The sequence below is a fragment of the Lagenorhynchus albirostris genome, chromosome 4, assembly GCF_949774975.1.
Source record: "Lagenorhynchus albirostris chromosome 4, mLagAlb1.1, whole genome shotgun sequence".
NCBI lineage: Eukaryota > Metazoa > Chordata > Mammalia > Artiodactyla > Delphinidae > Lagenorhynchus > Lagenorhynchus albirostris.
In genome coordinates, this window is record NC_083098.1 from 18,584,125 (window position 1) to 18,601,017 (window position 16,893).

At 37.3% G+C, this 16,893-nt stretch overlaps 1 protein-coding gene across 2 annotated transcripts in view; it reads right to left on the minus strand.

Moving 5' to 3' along the window:
• Window positions 1–7,196: 7,196 nt before the first annotated feature.
• The window catches only part of EMCN (endomucin), a 93,932-nt gene continuing 84,235 nt past the window's right edge, over window positions 7,197–16,893 (minus strand). The window contains exons 11-13 of one of the 2 annotated variants that reach the window (XR_009540231.1): window positions 13,837–13,910; window positions 11,517–11,618; window positions 7,197–7,692 (exon numbers count right to left, since the gene is read on the minus strand). Coding sequence is in view for 1 of the 2 variants with exons in the window: in XM_060147631.1 (XP_060003614.1) it covers window positions 13,876–13,910 (35 nt within the window). In the remaining variant the exon portion in view is untranslated. The remainder of the gene's footprint in view (window positions 7,693–11,516; window positions 11,619–13,836; window positions 13,911–16,893) is intronic. The other variant, XM_060147631.1, reaches the window with a different exon arrangement.

The window sequence follows — 16,893 nt, forward strand, 5'->3', positions numbered from 1 at the left end:
AAAAAGGGGAAAATTGATAGTAGCAACCCAACCCACCCACAAGGTTATTATGGCAAGTTTATGTATAAGATGACACAGTACAAGATGTGCTTAAGTTGTCATAGCTTGCACTTTCATGAGGATTTTTGCCTACATGAAACTTTGCAATGTCTTTTACAGAATAATGGAAACCTGCTTCCCAATGCCCATAATTGGACAGTATAAATTGTAATTGGTTATTATTGCTGTTCATCATCTTGGGATAAAAGAAGCTGGCAGGTTACCTCAAAGGACAGATCCAGTGATCTGTCGACCTTGATCCTGGATGAATCAATTTTTAAAAATCCATGCCTTTTAAAATGGGGATAGAGTGGGGTGAGTCACAGAAAATCTCAGGCCTTTGAAACAATTCAGGAGAGAGACTCTTGTGGCTGAAGTCTGAAAATCCAGTGTGGGTAATTGCTGATTATTAATTAATACTGAGTTGAGTAGCAAATAAAGGGATCTTTTCTGGAAATCTTTAGATGAATGTTTGTATCTTAAGAGTGTGACCCTTTCACTGCTTTAGTAAAGTACCTTATTAATTAATTGGGTTCAGCAAGGAGAAGGGAGTCTTTCTTGATCTTTGGCCCAAACTATCCCCTAAAATAGACTGAGAGAAGGAAATATAATCCCGTGGCATTAAATTGTGCCACTCAAAGGAGCTATTCTCAGCATCAAAATCACACATATTCTTTTGGAAATATTTTTGACTCTGCCCTTTTCCTTCCTTTCTGCATTAACATTAATTTAAAAGCAAAACAAAAAAGATCTGCTGCGGCATCATCCTTTAACTATTTCTTGCCTCCATAAGCTTCTACTTGGCTGAAATACATGTAGAGTTTCTTTAGCACCTATAGAAAGAGAGGCAGAACTTTTCCAGGATGTGGCTTCTATTTATGCTCGAAACTTGTATACTTAACTGTCTGTATCAGCCCTCTGCTACATTTAATTTGGTTTTGTTTTGAAGTCATTGTTTTTCATGCTTGGTTTATATGCTAGTCATTGTGCTAAATGATTTGCATGCATTATTTTACTTAATCTTCTCAAAACCTTAATATCACCATCTCAGAATTGAGAGGAAAACTGATGGAACCTAGCTCATCGCTAACTCAGAGCTCATCGTTTATTCCATGCCTGTGCTCTGTGCCCAGTGCACACAGCTTGGAGAACAAGCAATGCCCTATAACATTTAGTTTTCCATTTAATCACTTCACCTCACTTGCCCATGTTAGCAGTAAGTCACAAAGAGCCCTCCTCTTAAACTATATGTATTATCTTCTATATAATAAGCTCCTAGAGGGAATTATCACTTATGGTGTCTTTTGGTTACTGCTGTGTCTAAAACAATACCCTGGGCTAGTAGGAGGTAATAAAACTTTATTGAGAATGATGATGATGATGTTGATAACTATTAGAATGTGGTATTAATAGATGATTTCAATTTCTATTCCCTTCCCACACACATTTTTAAAAACTTCAACCTTTGAAAACTTCCCACATTTCTCTATCCAGACAGTTCAACTTCATTTCTATACTCCACATTCTGAACCTCCACAGAGTGGGAAGCTCAGCTAGCAGGATTTTAGAGGAACTAGTCTTCTTTTGAAATAAAAATTCATGGCAATCCCAGGGAGTGGCCATATCCCAACAACAAGACAGAGTTGAGACTGGGCTCATCTGTCGCGGATGTCAAAGTGAAGTTCAGTACTTTTCTGAATCATGGTTCTTAACTAATAGAACTAATTATTAAAACTAATTAGTTAAAACCTGCCTCTTGTAGCACACATATCACAAACAGTGGTACCGCACTCAGCAAATAAGTGGGTTTCACTGCAAATCCCGCGAAAACCTCATCTGTGCCTCCTCCAATCTATCAACTCATGTAAGCTCTTTGAGATCATTAAATGGCAATCCAATGGGAACAGCAATGTAGTGGCTGACAGTTTTTGTTTTAAATGCTTTCATTTGCTTTAGTTTTAGTTCCAAGCAAAATGCTATAAATAATGAACTGTACTTACATTTATAATTTAAATGCACACAGCATTATTATACTGTACTGTAACAGCAGCAGGAGAAGCTCTCTAATAATATGTTGCCAGCATGCCAAAGACACTCTGTCCTTTATCAGAGTTTATCACACACACACACACACACACACACACACACACACACACACACAGAGGCTTGGTTTATGTTTGTGAGCAAGGGCATACACAGATATCACAAACACCTGATACTAGAGAAGGGTGCTCAAAATCTAATCAAACGTAAAAGCTTTTGCACAGCAAAGGAAATCATAAACAACTCACAGAATGGGAGAAAATATTTGCAAACGATGCAACTGACAATGGGCTAATCTCCAAAATATACAAACAGGTCATGCAGCTCAATATCAAAAAAAACAAAAACAACCCAATCTATAAATGGGCAGAAGATCTAAACAGACATTTCTCCAAAGAAGACATACAGATGGCCAAAAAGCACATGAAAAGATGCTCAACATCACTAATTATTAAAAATACCTTTAAAGTCAATTTTATTAAGGTATATTTTACATATAAAAATATACCCATTTTAAGTCTACAGCATGAGTTTTGGCAAATATGTACACCTCTGTAATCAATGCCATAATCAAACTACAGAAATTTCTATCAACTCAAAAAATTCCCTCTCTCTTGGCATTCCCCTTATATCCTGGCTCAAGACAGCCACTGGGCTGATTTCTTTCCTAGTGCTTCATATAAATGAAGTCATAAAATATGCATTCCACTATGTGTGGCTTCTTTTTTGCAGCATAATGCATAATGTTTTTTAGATTCATTTTGTTGGGTGTATTAGTAGTTTTTTTCTATTTTATTTCTGAGTGGTATTCCATTGTGTGACTATACCACAATTTGTTTAGTAACATTTGGCTATTATGAATAAAGCTAATATGAACCTTTGGTTACAGGTCTTTGTATAGCCATGACATGTGTTTTCATTTGTCTTGGGTAAATACATATGAGTGGAGATGGTGTGTCATATAAGAAGTATATATTTAACTTTTTAAATTTTATCCCAGGAAGAGTCTGCTAAATTGTTTTTCAAATTGTTGAATGATTTTACATTCCCACTAGCAATGTATGAGAGTTCTAGTTTCTCCATATTTCCATCAACACTTGGCATTGTTGGCCTTTATAATTTTAGCCACTCCTGTGGATATGTAGTGGTATCTCACTGTAGTTTTAAATTTGCATTTTCCTGATGAATAACTGATATTGAGTGTCTTTTCATGTGCTTATCAGAAAATCATATATCCCCTTTAGTGAATTGTCTTTTCTAATTTTTTTCTGTTTTTCAGTGGATTGACTTCTTATTTTTAAGCTTTTTGAGCTCCTTACATGTCCTAGATCTAAGCCATGTCAGATATATATAATGTAAATATTTTCTCCTATCCTTTGGCTTTGCATTTTCAGTTTATTAACGCTCATTTGGAGAGCAGAATTTTTAGTTTAAAGTTCGACTGATGTTGTCTTTAATTTTGGCCTTTTGGGCCTTATCTAGGAAATCTTTACTGACATTAAAGAAGGCAAATGTTATAGATCTGGATTTAATGTTTAAGGTTATGACACTTTAGAGTCAGTTTTGTGTGTGGTATGAGGTAAGTGTTGAGCTTTGCTTTTTCATCACGTGAGTTCCAGAACAATTTGTTGAGAGGACTGTCCTTTCCCCATTGAATTATTGTGGCACCCTTGTCAAAAATCAGTTGACCATATATTCATGTGTATATAGGAGAAAAGCATACATTTGATTCTTTCTGTAATCTCTATTTTATTTCATTGATTAAATTCTATTCTTAGGTCAGTTCTGAACGGTCTTGATTTAAAGTAAGTTTTTAAATCCAGTATTGTGAGTCCTCCAAATTTAGGCTTTTAAGAAAATGTTTTAGCTATTCTAAGTCCATTTTATTTCCATATAAACATTGGAATCATCTTAACAATTTCTACAAAGAAGAAAATTAAATTTGGCCTGAAACTGTAATAAATCTGTAGATCAATTCGAATAGAACTGACATCTTAATAATATTGAGTCTTTTAATGCATGATTTAGTATTCTTTAATTTCTCTTAGAAGTTTGACAGTTTTTAAGTGTACAGGGAGTGAACATATCTTGTAAAATTTATCCCTCAGAATTTTATATATACTGGCATAATTGTAAATGGTATATATATTTTTTTTAATTTTCATTTTTTGGTTACTAAATAAAAGAAACCAGTTGATTCTGTATATTGATCTTATATTCTTCAACTATTACAAATTAATTTATTAATTTTGGTAGGTTTTTTGGAGATTTCATAGGATTAATGCATGACTTTGTCACCTTTGTTTATAATGGGATGGTAAAGTGGTCCTTTTACCACTAACTACAGCCAGGAGCATAATTGTTAACCCGTTTTTATATATAGGTAAACTGAGATTAGAAAGACTAAGTAATAAAGTGATGAAGAGCAGTGATTTGGGGTTTAGGTTGGAATCCAAATTTTTACTGCTTACTAGTTGTACCACCTTGGGTAAGTTATTTAATTTTCTGTCTTGGTTTCCATATATCTAAAATGAATATGCTGCTGCTGAGAAAAATAATAAAACAAATATAACATAATATTAGAAGTTGTATCTTATCATTGTTTTCTTATTAACTGAGATGACAGATGTGAAGGTTTTAGCACAGTGCCTGGAAACAGTGCCTCAGACACAGTGTCACTAACCAATGATATTATCCGTAATCACTTTGGTAGAATTCTGACTTTAAGTTCAGGAATGTAATATTGATGAACAAGATAGAGGTTTTTTCATTATTTATCGAAACTGTTTTTCCTTTAAAAAGTATCCAGAACAAGAAAAAGGTGTTCAGGCCCATAGGATAAATCCCCTTGAAGAAAAGACAAAGTATACTCATTTAAAGGAACATGAGAAGTCTTGTTTGTGTTTGTGGGGAAATTTTGACCAGAAGTTCTGTAGATAATCCATGACATATTCTCAGTTCAAGGTACTTATTAGTTAATTAATCACAATGACGGATATCTTCAATATTAGGCAATAATTAACAAATTCACAGTCTTGAGACTACCACTCAAAAAACAGCTTTTAAAGGACTTTTCTTTTTAGAACCCCATAAATTCTCGATGGAGAAAAATCAGGCGGAAGAGCTAGCCTGCTCATTGTTGAAGGTTTGTCGGTGTCCTAAGTTGATCCTCAAGAACTTAAGTTTGGCAGGTAGACAAGAAATAAGATACAGATTTGTCAGATATGTAAGGGAATATTTCAGCTCAGCAAGGGGAATTTAGAAGTCTTTCTCTGCTGACTGATCACAGCCAGTGTGTCAGACAACAACATCCGCTTATTCTTAGATGACAACAGTTAATTAGCTCTTGTTTATGTTTTGACTATTGATAGACTTAAATTATATTCATATTGTCATGCAGAACAAACACACAGAAAGGTTTGCCTTTGATCTAAATACATTTTTTCCTTGGCTGCAGTGACATTTGAACTGTATATCAGAATAAAAAACTTATAAGAAATCAGGCATAAAAATAGTAGGGGCGGGGGGGGGCTGCAAAAAAAAGTAAATCATCTAAATCAGATAATTAAAAAAACATCTGATTAATGATAATTTTGGCTTGAAAACCAAGTGCCTTATTTCAACAGACATTCAAGTTGACTTATAAAAATGCAGACATTACCTTTGAGATTGACTTTACAAAATGCCATGAATATCTCTGCAAATATCTCAATCCTCTTATCACTTTGACTTTTTAAAGATTTAATGCTATAGTTGTAAGTATAAAGCATATTCCTTATGTATAATTCTTGAACTAGAGTGAATTTCATTCTTTTATTATGTTTAAAAAGCTTTCCTTCTTCCTGATCCTTATAAACTCCCTTCGAACAATATTTATTAAGGTCAAGAAAATGGTTTTTCTAGAAGTCAAAATAGCATATCACTTGTAGTAATTTAAATTGCAGAAGAGTTTGTATCTTTACTACATTCTGTGTAACAATGCTTTTGCTCTGTAAAGCATTCTGGGGGTGTTGGAATATTTTTCTTTTGAAGACAAATGCTCCATGGTTGGCATGCTCTAGCCACTGCTGCACCCATTTAAAGACTTCTAGGTTAGAGTTAAGCATGGGCAAAGCATCCCTCAAGGGAAAGTGTAGGTACTGGAGATCCTAGCCTTTTTCTATACCCTATTGTTGTTCTTTTTCTTTTTTATTCCCCATTTTTCTTCTCAAAGAAACATAAAGAGGCACCAGTAAAAAATATAAGTATTCTTGTTTGGTGTCCTTGATTAGAAGTCGTGCAGACATCAGGGAGCAAAAACCAAAGTGACTATTCACATACTCCTCAACGCTGAACATTTTAAAATACACTGCAACAAAATAAATTGTAAAAGGTAGTTTTAAATGTACCCTCTGTCTCTACTACATTGTCCTCGTATCACTAGGATAATCTAGCACCAAAATCAGCTTAGGCAATCATAAAAGTTAAAGAGCTGCCCCTGGCAGCGTTTTCGTTCCAGAACTTTCCACAGAACTTCAGCCATCATGATGTCTTGATCCCTTGTGTCCAAGGAGTGGTCAAGGTTTATCATTCAGCCTTCAACAGAAGAATTTGACCCTGATGGAGCGGCAGCTATAATCATATGGTATTTTTAGGAAAGTGATACACTGAAAAATAATATCACAATTATGTATTTATGAAATGTTGGTTTCTACAAACTGGAGATTTAAGAATGATTGCTAGAACAAATCAGTACATTTCTAAAAGAAAATAAAAATGCACAGAGATAGTGTCAATCAAATCGATTATGAAAAATCACAGTCCTGTTATCTTCATAATGAATGCAGTACAGTGTCATAAATGCCCTTACATCCTTGTCACATAGTGTGAATTACAAAGAGAAAGACCAAAGAAATGGTAAATTGACTTCCCTTGAACAGGGTCTGATACGTGAATCCTTTGTCCCTTTCTCACTTATTAGATGCCTTTCATTAGTGAGTTCTCATAGTCTAATAATCAATCCAAAAATACTCATAGTTATGGGAAGACAATATCATTGTCATTTTCACAGTCATATTATCATATTTTTAGTGTGTTGAGTACAGCAATTATTCATGAAAAGTAACACATGTAAGTATGAATAAAATATCTTTATGTACAAAGTGGCATGGCAGGATTTTGACCCAATATTTAATAATACACTTGCAAATGTTCCCTGCATTAACATAGTAGAAAACAATAAATACAAACGTTAGGTAATAAAAGAACACTGAGAAAGTAGGAAAGTCTCCGTGGATAAGAAATGTTAGTTCTGAAAACTTTAAACTCAAGGGACAGTCATTTCATCAGTGAAGGCACCTGCCTGGGCTGTCAGGTTACCTGCTCACAGATGCCCCTCCTAAAATCCCCTCCCCTAGGAATGTTCCTATAAAATGTGGTAATGTGTTTTTTCACATCTTAAAGGACAGGAGAGACCCAGGATGGTTTCCGATTCTCTTAGATTATTGCGTGTCATCTGGACATCACTTTATTGGGACAGGTGCACACTGGCGAGCAGGATTGGAGGTCAGGATTGAATCCACAGGGCTTTCTCCCTTTCTAACCGTGGAGCACAGAAGCTGAAGAGTAAGCCTGTGGGGTGGGAAAGGGGGAAACAAAAAAGGTCAGATTCTAAGAAAGTGAAGACGTAGAGATGCTGGGGGACACCATCTCTTGGTAAGAAATGTTAGCGACCAGCTGAATTTTTCCACCCAGTAGAGTCACTGGAATGTCTCATAAGCACTTCAACCTCAACAAGTCTGAAAGGAAACCCACTAGACTGCCTCCCAAACCTATTCCCTCTCGCTCCGTAATTCCAATCTTTGCTCTTACCTTCATGATCCATCCAGGCACTCATGCTAGATGTGTGGGCATAATCTATACCCCTAATAGTTCTTTCCCAGTGCCTACATTCACACAATCCCTACCTCTGGAGAATGTCACCTTCCAGACACTTCTTTATTCTATTCTGCCTCTTCCTCTGTATCCCTACTGTATCTGCAGACCTGGTGAAGCCCTTGTTCTTTTCCCGGGGAATACTGAAATAGCCCTCTGACCTATCCGCTTCCAGTCTTACTCCTGTTGAATTAATCTTCCACACTGAACACTCAGTGATGTGTCTCAAGCACAAATCTCATCGTACTCCTCTTCTGATTAAAGCACTTCACCGCACCCTATCACTAACGCGACATCGTTCGAGGTCTGTTGCTTGGGGTAACAATGTGAGTAATTAAGAAATTGATTGGCAAGTTTCATGCTTTGCTTCCGTGTACTTATCAGGGAGAAGAGTGAACAGGCAACTCTGCACTTCTCCTTCACAGAAAGGAGAGTCAGGGCTTTGGTTTATTACTTTGGGTGTTCTTGTTTGCGGTACAGAAAGAAGTTTCTGTATTGGCGCCCCAAAACAGCAGGAGATGGAAGCTTCTGTGCTTTAATTGGGAAAGGGGCACATGCCCGGCATGGCAGGGTAGGTGCTGTCGTGCTGCAGATGGCAGTGCTGGTGGTTTGCTGGAGTCTGGGAGGAGGATGATATGGTGGGGGTGAGGGTGGGCAGTGGACCAGCGTGGAGACCTGCATCTTGCTCCCTCATGTTATGATCGGTGAGGCAGGGCCTTTGCTAGGGATGGTTGCATTGCTGCCTTGCAGTGCGGGAGCCGGACACCGGTTACTGTGTCTTGCGGGACAGTTGGAAGACCAGAGAGTGGACACAGGATCCAGGTCAAGTCTTAGTCTGTGGAAAGGACTGTAAAGCAGGGCATTTCTTTTTTTTTTTTTTTTGGTACGCGGGCCTCTCACTGCTGTGGTCTCTCCCGTTGCGGAGCACAGGCTCCGGACGCGCAGGCTCAGCGGCCATGGCTCACGGGCCCAGCCGCTCCGCGGCATGTGGGATCTTCCCAGACCGGGGCACGAACCCGTGTCTCCTGCATCGGCAGGCGGGCTCTCAACCACTGCGCCACCAGGGAATCCCCCATGATAGATTCTTTAATCATATTGACAACACTTTATAAGCAAAGAAGCACAATGGTTCTAGGAGAAAAGGTCATTCTATCCTGGTTTTATAGATGTGGAACCTACTGCAAAGCATTATAAAGAAATTTGTTGAAGGCCATAGACTAGGATCAGAAAATAAATCTTGCTTTACTTGTGATGTTTTCTTTTTAGCCCTCATTCTTCATTTTAAAATGTAAGAAAAATAATTGAAGAACATGTTAAGCTTTTCTGGAAGTTCACAAAGATGCTTTTAGATTATCAAGGATATCATTTAGAAAATTACAGAAGTACAGTGAATTGCATCTGCAAGAAAAATAGAAATGGGTAACATTCCACTTTGTTGAGGATCTGTGGGATGAGACTTTCATACAAGTTATTGGTCTTGCTGCCCCTTGGTTCTTCGTTGATCTGAAACTCCCCTCACTTCTTAAACTGGCAGGTGGCTTGGAACAGAACGGACAGGAGACCTACTGGAGAGGGAGCGGCCAGGTGGCAGTAGGTCTCCTCCCTTCTAAAGCACAGGATTGCTCTCAGAACAATCAAAAGACTTTCTTTTCAGTTCTAAAATTGTTTTTCCCCTCATTTAAGATATATCTTGGACATGTCTACATGCAATTTAAAAATTGTCTTGATAATCACTTTTGCTAGTTGTATAATGTCATTGATTGGATCATACCTAATTTATCTGAAATTTCCATACCACTGGACATGCTGTTTCTAAATGTTTGCTACCATTCTTTGTATATTAATCTTTAATCACATTTCAAATAATTTCCTTTTGAAAATTTCCTAAAAGTGAAGTTACTAGGTGACAAATGTGAATATTTTAAGTCTCTTAGTGAATATTACCAAACTGCTCTTTGGAAAGATTAATCCAGTTAATCCAATTTATACTGTCAAATGCAGCATATGATACTATTTGCTTCACCAGTATGATTTTTAAAAATTAGGAAAAGAAAAACTCAAGTAATTGAAGGTTATAATTTTTTTGGTCTTAATTCCATTTTTGATTAGTAATAGTACAGGAACTCTTCTATAATTTTATATTACCATTTTTATTTCCTCCTCTGTGAATTGCCTGTTCCTGGCCTTTGCTCATTTAAAAAATTTATGATTTGTATAACTGTCTTTGTATATTTAAAATATTAATGAATTGGTCTCATATTTATGACAAACATATTCCTGATTTATAATTTATAGTTTTCTTTATGATAATTTTTATGTTTGGAAATTTTAAGTCATGATGTAGTAGAATTCCTATTATTTCCATTGTGTTATATTGTTTCCTGGTCTGAAAATTCTTAATCAGGCACATAATACAACCTAACAAATTTTTCTTCTAGTTTTTTTTACATTTAGTTTTTTTATATATTTTCCCCATATAGATATTATTAGCTAATGTCCCTTCACACTCGTTATTAACCAATTTGTTCAGACCATTTGTTGGCATCAGTAAGAAAAGGATGTGCTTTCCTGCTCTGCATTTTGGCATAAAAATTCTGGCCTTAGCAGAAGTCCTATGTAACAGCAAATCAATTCCTTGTCACTTTGTCATAAAATAATTTCTTGTCATAAAAGAATTAATCTCAGAAGAAGATAACAGAGCATATTTGCATTACAAGTGAGCACAAATATGTGTAGAAGTACATACAGCTAATGTATCTCTAATCTTTGATTCCAGCGGCCTTCAAAACTTACCACAAGTTACTTTTGCACTAACAGCCATTTTGAGGGAGGTATCAGCTAGTAGCTGGGAGGAAAATGAATTATACAGGGAAAGCTTAAACTAAAATAATCATTTTCTTATTCTAAATAAATTATGGTCCCTAAATATAGCAATAAATCTGCAGTGAAGGATAATATTTTTTGAAACTCCTATCAACCTTCCTCTTGTTGACATAAAAGTCTTAAGAGATTTTAGAACTAGATTGAATTGATCAGTTGTATCAATCATGCCCATATAGCTTTTTAACTTTTTTCTCTATTTTCTTATTTCTTATGTGCGATTTCATGTTCTCACTAGACAAAGCTTTGCAGAGAGGGCAAGGGTCATAGATTAAAGGTATTTTGGAATTCCATTAAATGTAACATTCAGCACAAAACAGATGATCGTTATACGAAGCAGCAGGCATTAAATACATCTAGAAATTTATCCTGAGGTGAAAAATTTTAACATGAGTGAATGTGTCCGTATCAGTGTTTGCGGTTGCATACCAATCCAAAGACTTCTCAATTTCTTTTCTCAACTTCTAGTTCTGATAAATGCATTCCTATTTATCCTGAATTTCTGAGTTGATATCTTATTTCTAGGTGATATCTGATTTCTAGGAGGAAGCAATTACTCAGCGGTTACTACATTTAAAGTACAATGGTTGCTAATAGACATATATTGAAAAAGAGTAAGATAAATAGACAATAGAACTGACCAATTTCAAATATGTTTCTTCCCATTACTTTCATCTTTACTCTTCAGAACATTGTTATGTAATCCCACAATTACTCAGAAAGGCAACAGAAGCTATTTACCTCTGCAAATCAAAAGACATGAGATTAGAGGCTAGGAATATTTTTTCAAGTACAAAAATTGAAAGGAATGGGAGTTGGATAATAATTCATTTTGTTGAGCTTGTTTGGGTCAGTACTCTTCCTTTTCTTCTGTATAGAGACTGTCTCCTGCATAGAGACTCTTCTTTCTTTCTCTTCCCAACTGAACAGAAGACTTCTTCTTCCTCCAAACTGGACAATTAGTCACTAAGATCTGAGCATTTTAACAATCTGGAAGGCATCCTTTTACTAGCCACAGGATTGCAAAGAAACCATAGCTTGTACGGAAGGAAGCTTGCCATATACTAGAGAGGGCTGGACCACGTCTCCACAAATTTCTCACACTTCTCAGGTTCTTGAATCTTGCATCTGAAAGAGTGCATTGCAAAAGGATAGGCAAAGGCCCAGATTCCTCTCATCCTAACCCACCCCTTGCTGGCTAGAGAAGGATGAAATTCTGACACTGATGCATGTCTGGATGACACTCCTTTGTTTACGTCTCCTGCTCCTGGCCAGAGAAGCATGGCTGGCATCATTTATTCAATAAACACTGGCTGAGTATCCATAACAGCACTGTCTTTGTGCTGGGAAGTAGACATAGGTAGTGGGCATAACAATGATATTCCCCCCGGATGCTACCCAGAGTGACTACCATTGTGTTTAGGCCAATTCTGGGCATACACCTATTTATCTGTTCTTTTGCTTTTTTACTATTAGTTGCTAAAGTAAAGGGTAAATTTCTCTGCAGGTTCTAAAAATGATCAAACCCTAATTGTGAGGGCACTTAATCAATGCTGCTTGTGAAAAATAAGTCAAAAGAAACTTTTCTTACCCAATTCTAGAAAAGCAAAAGACGGTCCCATGCTAAGCTGGAAAGGTTAATTCCAGCAGGCCTGAAATCGGGCTGAGTTGTTTTACTGAAATAAGACATGTACCTGCATTGCACTGACTCCTGGTCAAAGAATGGAACACACAGAATAGCAGTTGCTTGTAATCATAGTTTTGAGAGGCTTCAATTATTCATTGATTAACAATTAATGTAATGAGATTGATCACCTTGCATCTGGTCTCATTGAGACACATGGAGGGCTCTGTCGCTCATCTAGTTATACAGCAAGAATGTGCCTACGTGACCATCTGGGTACTGTAAGTTCCCTATATACTAACGAGTTCTGTTCCAAGAGTGTGTTCGTAAGTCCAATTTGTTCGTAAGTCCAACAAAGTTAGCCTAGGTACCCAACTAACACAATCAGCTGTACAGTACTGTACTGTCATAGGTTTATAATACTTTTCACACAAATAATACATTAAAAAAACAAAAAATGAAGGAAACATTTTTACTCTCACAGTATGGTACTTTGAAAAGTACAGTAGTACAACAGCTGGCATACAGGGGCTGGCATCGAGTGAACAGGCAAGAAGAGTTACTGACTGGAGGAGGGAGAGGAGGTGGGAGATGGTAGAGCTGAAGGGTCGTTAGCAATAGGAGACAGAGTGCCATTTCACTCATGCCTGATGTTGATGGAATGCATGTTCATATCTTTGAAAGTTCGCAACTTGAAGGTTCATATGTAGGGGACTTACTGTATAAGAAGCCCCAGCTGAGAGTGCATTTTGGATCACCTTGTTTGAGGTACTTTGTGCACACATCCATCGTTCCTGGCTCCAGAGAGGAAGTACATCTGGGTATGGTTCTTACTGAGAGAGGACAATTGGACCTCCCACCTGGCATCTCTGGACCCCTCTCCCTGAGCCAACCTTTGGCTGTGATGCGCATTCTTACCTTAATGCAGCTCCTATGTCATATACTATTTTTTTTTTTTTTTACTGTCATTTTGGGTCCTGCAAATCTTCCTTAGCAATAGAACCCTGTCTAACTGCCACTGTTAAGTATATATATGCTGACCCAGGCAGAGGCAAACTACATCTATGAGGAAACATTACGAACAGGCAGAAAGGAGGAATTGTATCATTCCTGAGGTAGGCAGGGCAACTGGAAGAATCTTCTTCAGCCCCCAAGACATTTATTTCTCTGGCAAATGTTCTTAGAGTTTGTTTTTAGACAAATAGAAAATGATGGTTTAACTGACACAAGCTATTAACTTTTCAGGTTATAAAAGTCTTTAAAAATAATCTGAGCTGCAGCAGGCTAACAAAACAGATATTAATGAGTATCTCAGTGAGTGGAATTAGGGAACTTACATATTTATTGCCCAGGTGTGGAGAGGATTCATCAAGCTGTCAGTTCTTGGTTTTTCCTTGTGCAGAGTGCTCACCTAAAAGCAGAAGATATGCTTTGATCTATAAGCTCAGAAAGTGAATAACGATGAAAATAAAAGTTTCTTGGCTTGTTTTCTGTTTTTCAAGGAAAGTCCAATTTCCCTTCAAGAACGTCATTAGAGCCACAACTTACCTCTTGGTATTGCCTGGAAATTGTTCACCAAGATTTATGAGCTTTATTCGGCCATTGTTTATTTTTACCCTAGAGGAGCAATGCTAACTCACTCCCTGCAGATAGGGGGTGTGAGTTGGGAGGTGATAGCAAGAGAGGCGCCCTAGGGAATAAGTTATTGAATTTTGCTTGTTCCATAAGCTGGCTGTGCCTGAGCAAAACTACATCATATATTTAAAATGCCATTTTATCAGGAAAACATTCTAGGGTCCTTTGTTTAAATAATTCAGTGAGAGTTTTGTGAAAATGAATTTATAGGCCAACATGAATACTTTGGTGACGTACAAAGCAGCACAGGGAACATTGCTCAAAATAACCATGTTATTCCATCATCAATATAAAGATAAATATTAACTTAGGATGATGGGGAGCTGAGAGGCTCCAAGCATTTTTTTAAAAATTTATTTATTTAATTTATTTTTGGCTACATTGGGTCTTCGTTGCTGCACGGGGGCTTTCTCTAGTTGCGGCGAGCAGGGGCTACTTTTCATTGTGGTGCTCAGGCTTCTCACTGCAGTGGCTTCTGTTGTTGCAGAGCACGGGCTGTAGGTGCGCGGGCTCAGTAGTTGTGGCACATGGGCTTAGTTGCTCCGCGGCATGTGGGACCTTCCCGGCCCAGGGCTCGAACCCGTGTCCCCTGCATTGGCAGGCGGATTCTTAACCACTGCGTCACCAGGGAAGCCCCCAAGCATTTTTACTTGCTCTTGGATTTGTGTTCAAAGCATTTCACATTACCTGTGTCTTTCATGTAGATTCAAGTAACAACAGCAGTCACATTATACAAAAGCAGTATGGGTCCAAGCGTCCAGCTTTGAGAACAAATGTCATTGTTTTGCTCCAGCTTTTATCTGCCAGCTAGGAAACAAGTCTTCTGGGGACTCCATTGATGTCACCCGTTACCTGCACTGTCATGGCGATAGTAGATAGTACCAGAGACCTAAGAAGAACAAACCTAGGGCTCCCCTTCAAGAGATCCTTAAGTCTTCTGCTTCAAAAAATGTCAGGCTCAGAGCAACAGCCCTCACAAGCCCCTGACCCGCTATAGCCCTTTGCTCACTATTGTTTATTTAACAAAAAGCACAGCATGTCCTGGAATCCATGGCTATAAAGTACAGGAATAAGAAGTAAACAAAAGAAACATTTATTGAACCCCTACTGTCTGCCAGAGTCATGTAAAACAAATCATATGAAAAACTTCAATTCTTAATACCTCCCAAAGTCTGTCTAACTGGGAATAGAAAGTGTGGAAAGATTCAATAACCATATGATTCAAATAACAGTTACAGTAATGATATATACGGTAAAGGCAAACAAAGTACATATACACCTAGAAAAAAACAACTGGAAAGAAATACACCAAATGCCAATACTGATCATATCAAGGTTTTCTCTCATAAGTAATTTTAAATTCTTTTCTATTCTCCATTTTCCCCCATTCTCCATTATGCATAATGTGGTCAGATATTAAAATGGCAGTTTAAGCCACGAAGAGATATTCAAGGCAGTAGTGCGTGCTGACTTGCCAATCAACAGTTAGAGGAGAGAAAGACCACGTACAGTTGGGACAGTCAAGGAAGCCTTGGTGTAAATGCAGAGATTGACGCAACAACTATTGAAGGGCTGTGAAGACAGATGCCGAATCTCTGTATGGTTTTATACATCTATGAATCTTTCCCTCATCTTTCCAGTTGTTCATTTCCAGTTGTTAATGAACGTTTGTAAAACATAAATAAACAGAAAAGTAACTGTACATTTAATGAGTAATTACCATAACATACTAATTAGTATTAGTATACTAATAATATATGAATAATATGTAATTACCACAATGCGTAGGAGGGGAGGTGGGAGTGACAAAGGAGACCAAGGTGCTGTCTCCTCCTTCAAAAGAGCTTGAGCTCAGTGAGGAACACAGAGGATAGGAGATGAGTGACATCTGGGAAGTACATGTTATTCAGTGGCTCAGAATTTGAGCAAGTGCCATCTGGCACATCATGAAAGGCCTTGCAGACGTGCTGAAGTGTTGGAACTTAATCTTAAGTAATTAAAACTTATCAGAGTTTTCTAAGCAAAGGAAAATTATAAATGGATTCAGATCTGCTTTTTCTTCCTCCAAATAGTTCAAAACCAAGTGACGCTTTGAAATTAAATTCAGTGATACAGTATTTTCTTTCTCTTGTGGAATCATGTATTCCTTAATTTAGGCCATTTTCTTCGTATTTGTATAGCCTTACATGTTAAAAATGAGATAATGTACATTAACTTTCTGAGGAGTGGTGTAAGTGGGAATCATCTTTAAAATGCATCATGTCACATGTATATTTTGTAGTAAATCATGAGGATGTTTAACTTGGCAAGACTTCTTACTAAACCTGAGTGGCATCTTATATGTTCTCATAAAGGACTCCGTGATCTGCTATGTTTGGTGCTCATTTTTTTCTGAAAGCACGTTCTTGTGTATACCCTAGTAGGCTTTCTCTTTTACATTAAAGAAAGCTCCCAATTGAAATAATCAAATGTTAAACATTATGGGCCACATTTTCAACGGAAGAACCCTGCTTGAGAAAGAACGTATTTAGAAGAAGCAGGAAGTGTGGATGGATGAACACCATGGCCAATTAGAGGAGGAGGACTTGAGGCAAGGAACTGTCTTGTCCAGAGAAAATACTCAGAACAATAGCCATTACACGTAGAGGCTTGTAGAAACCCAGAAAATTTAGCATCCACTGGCATTCCCCTGAAGGTGAGTTGCTGCAGAGCTCTGTTTCCTTGGAAACATGATATATTGACCTCTAAGATGGCAAAAT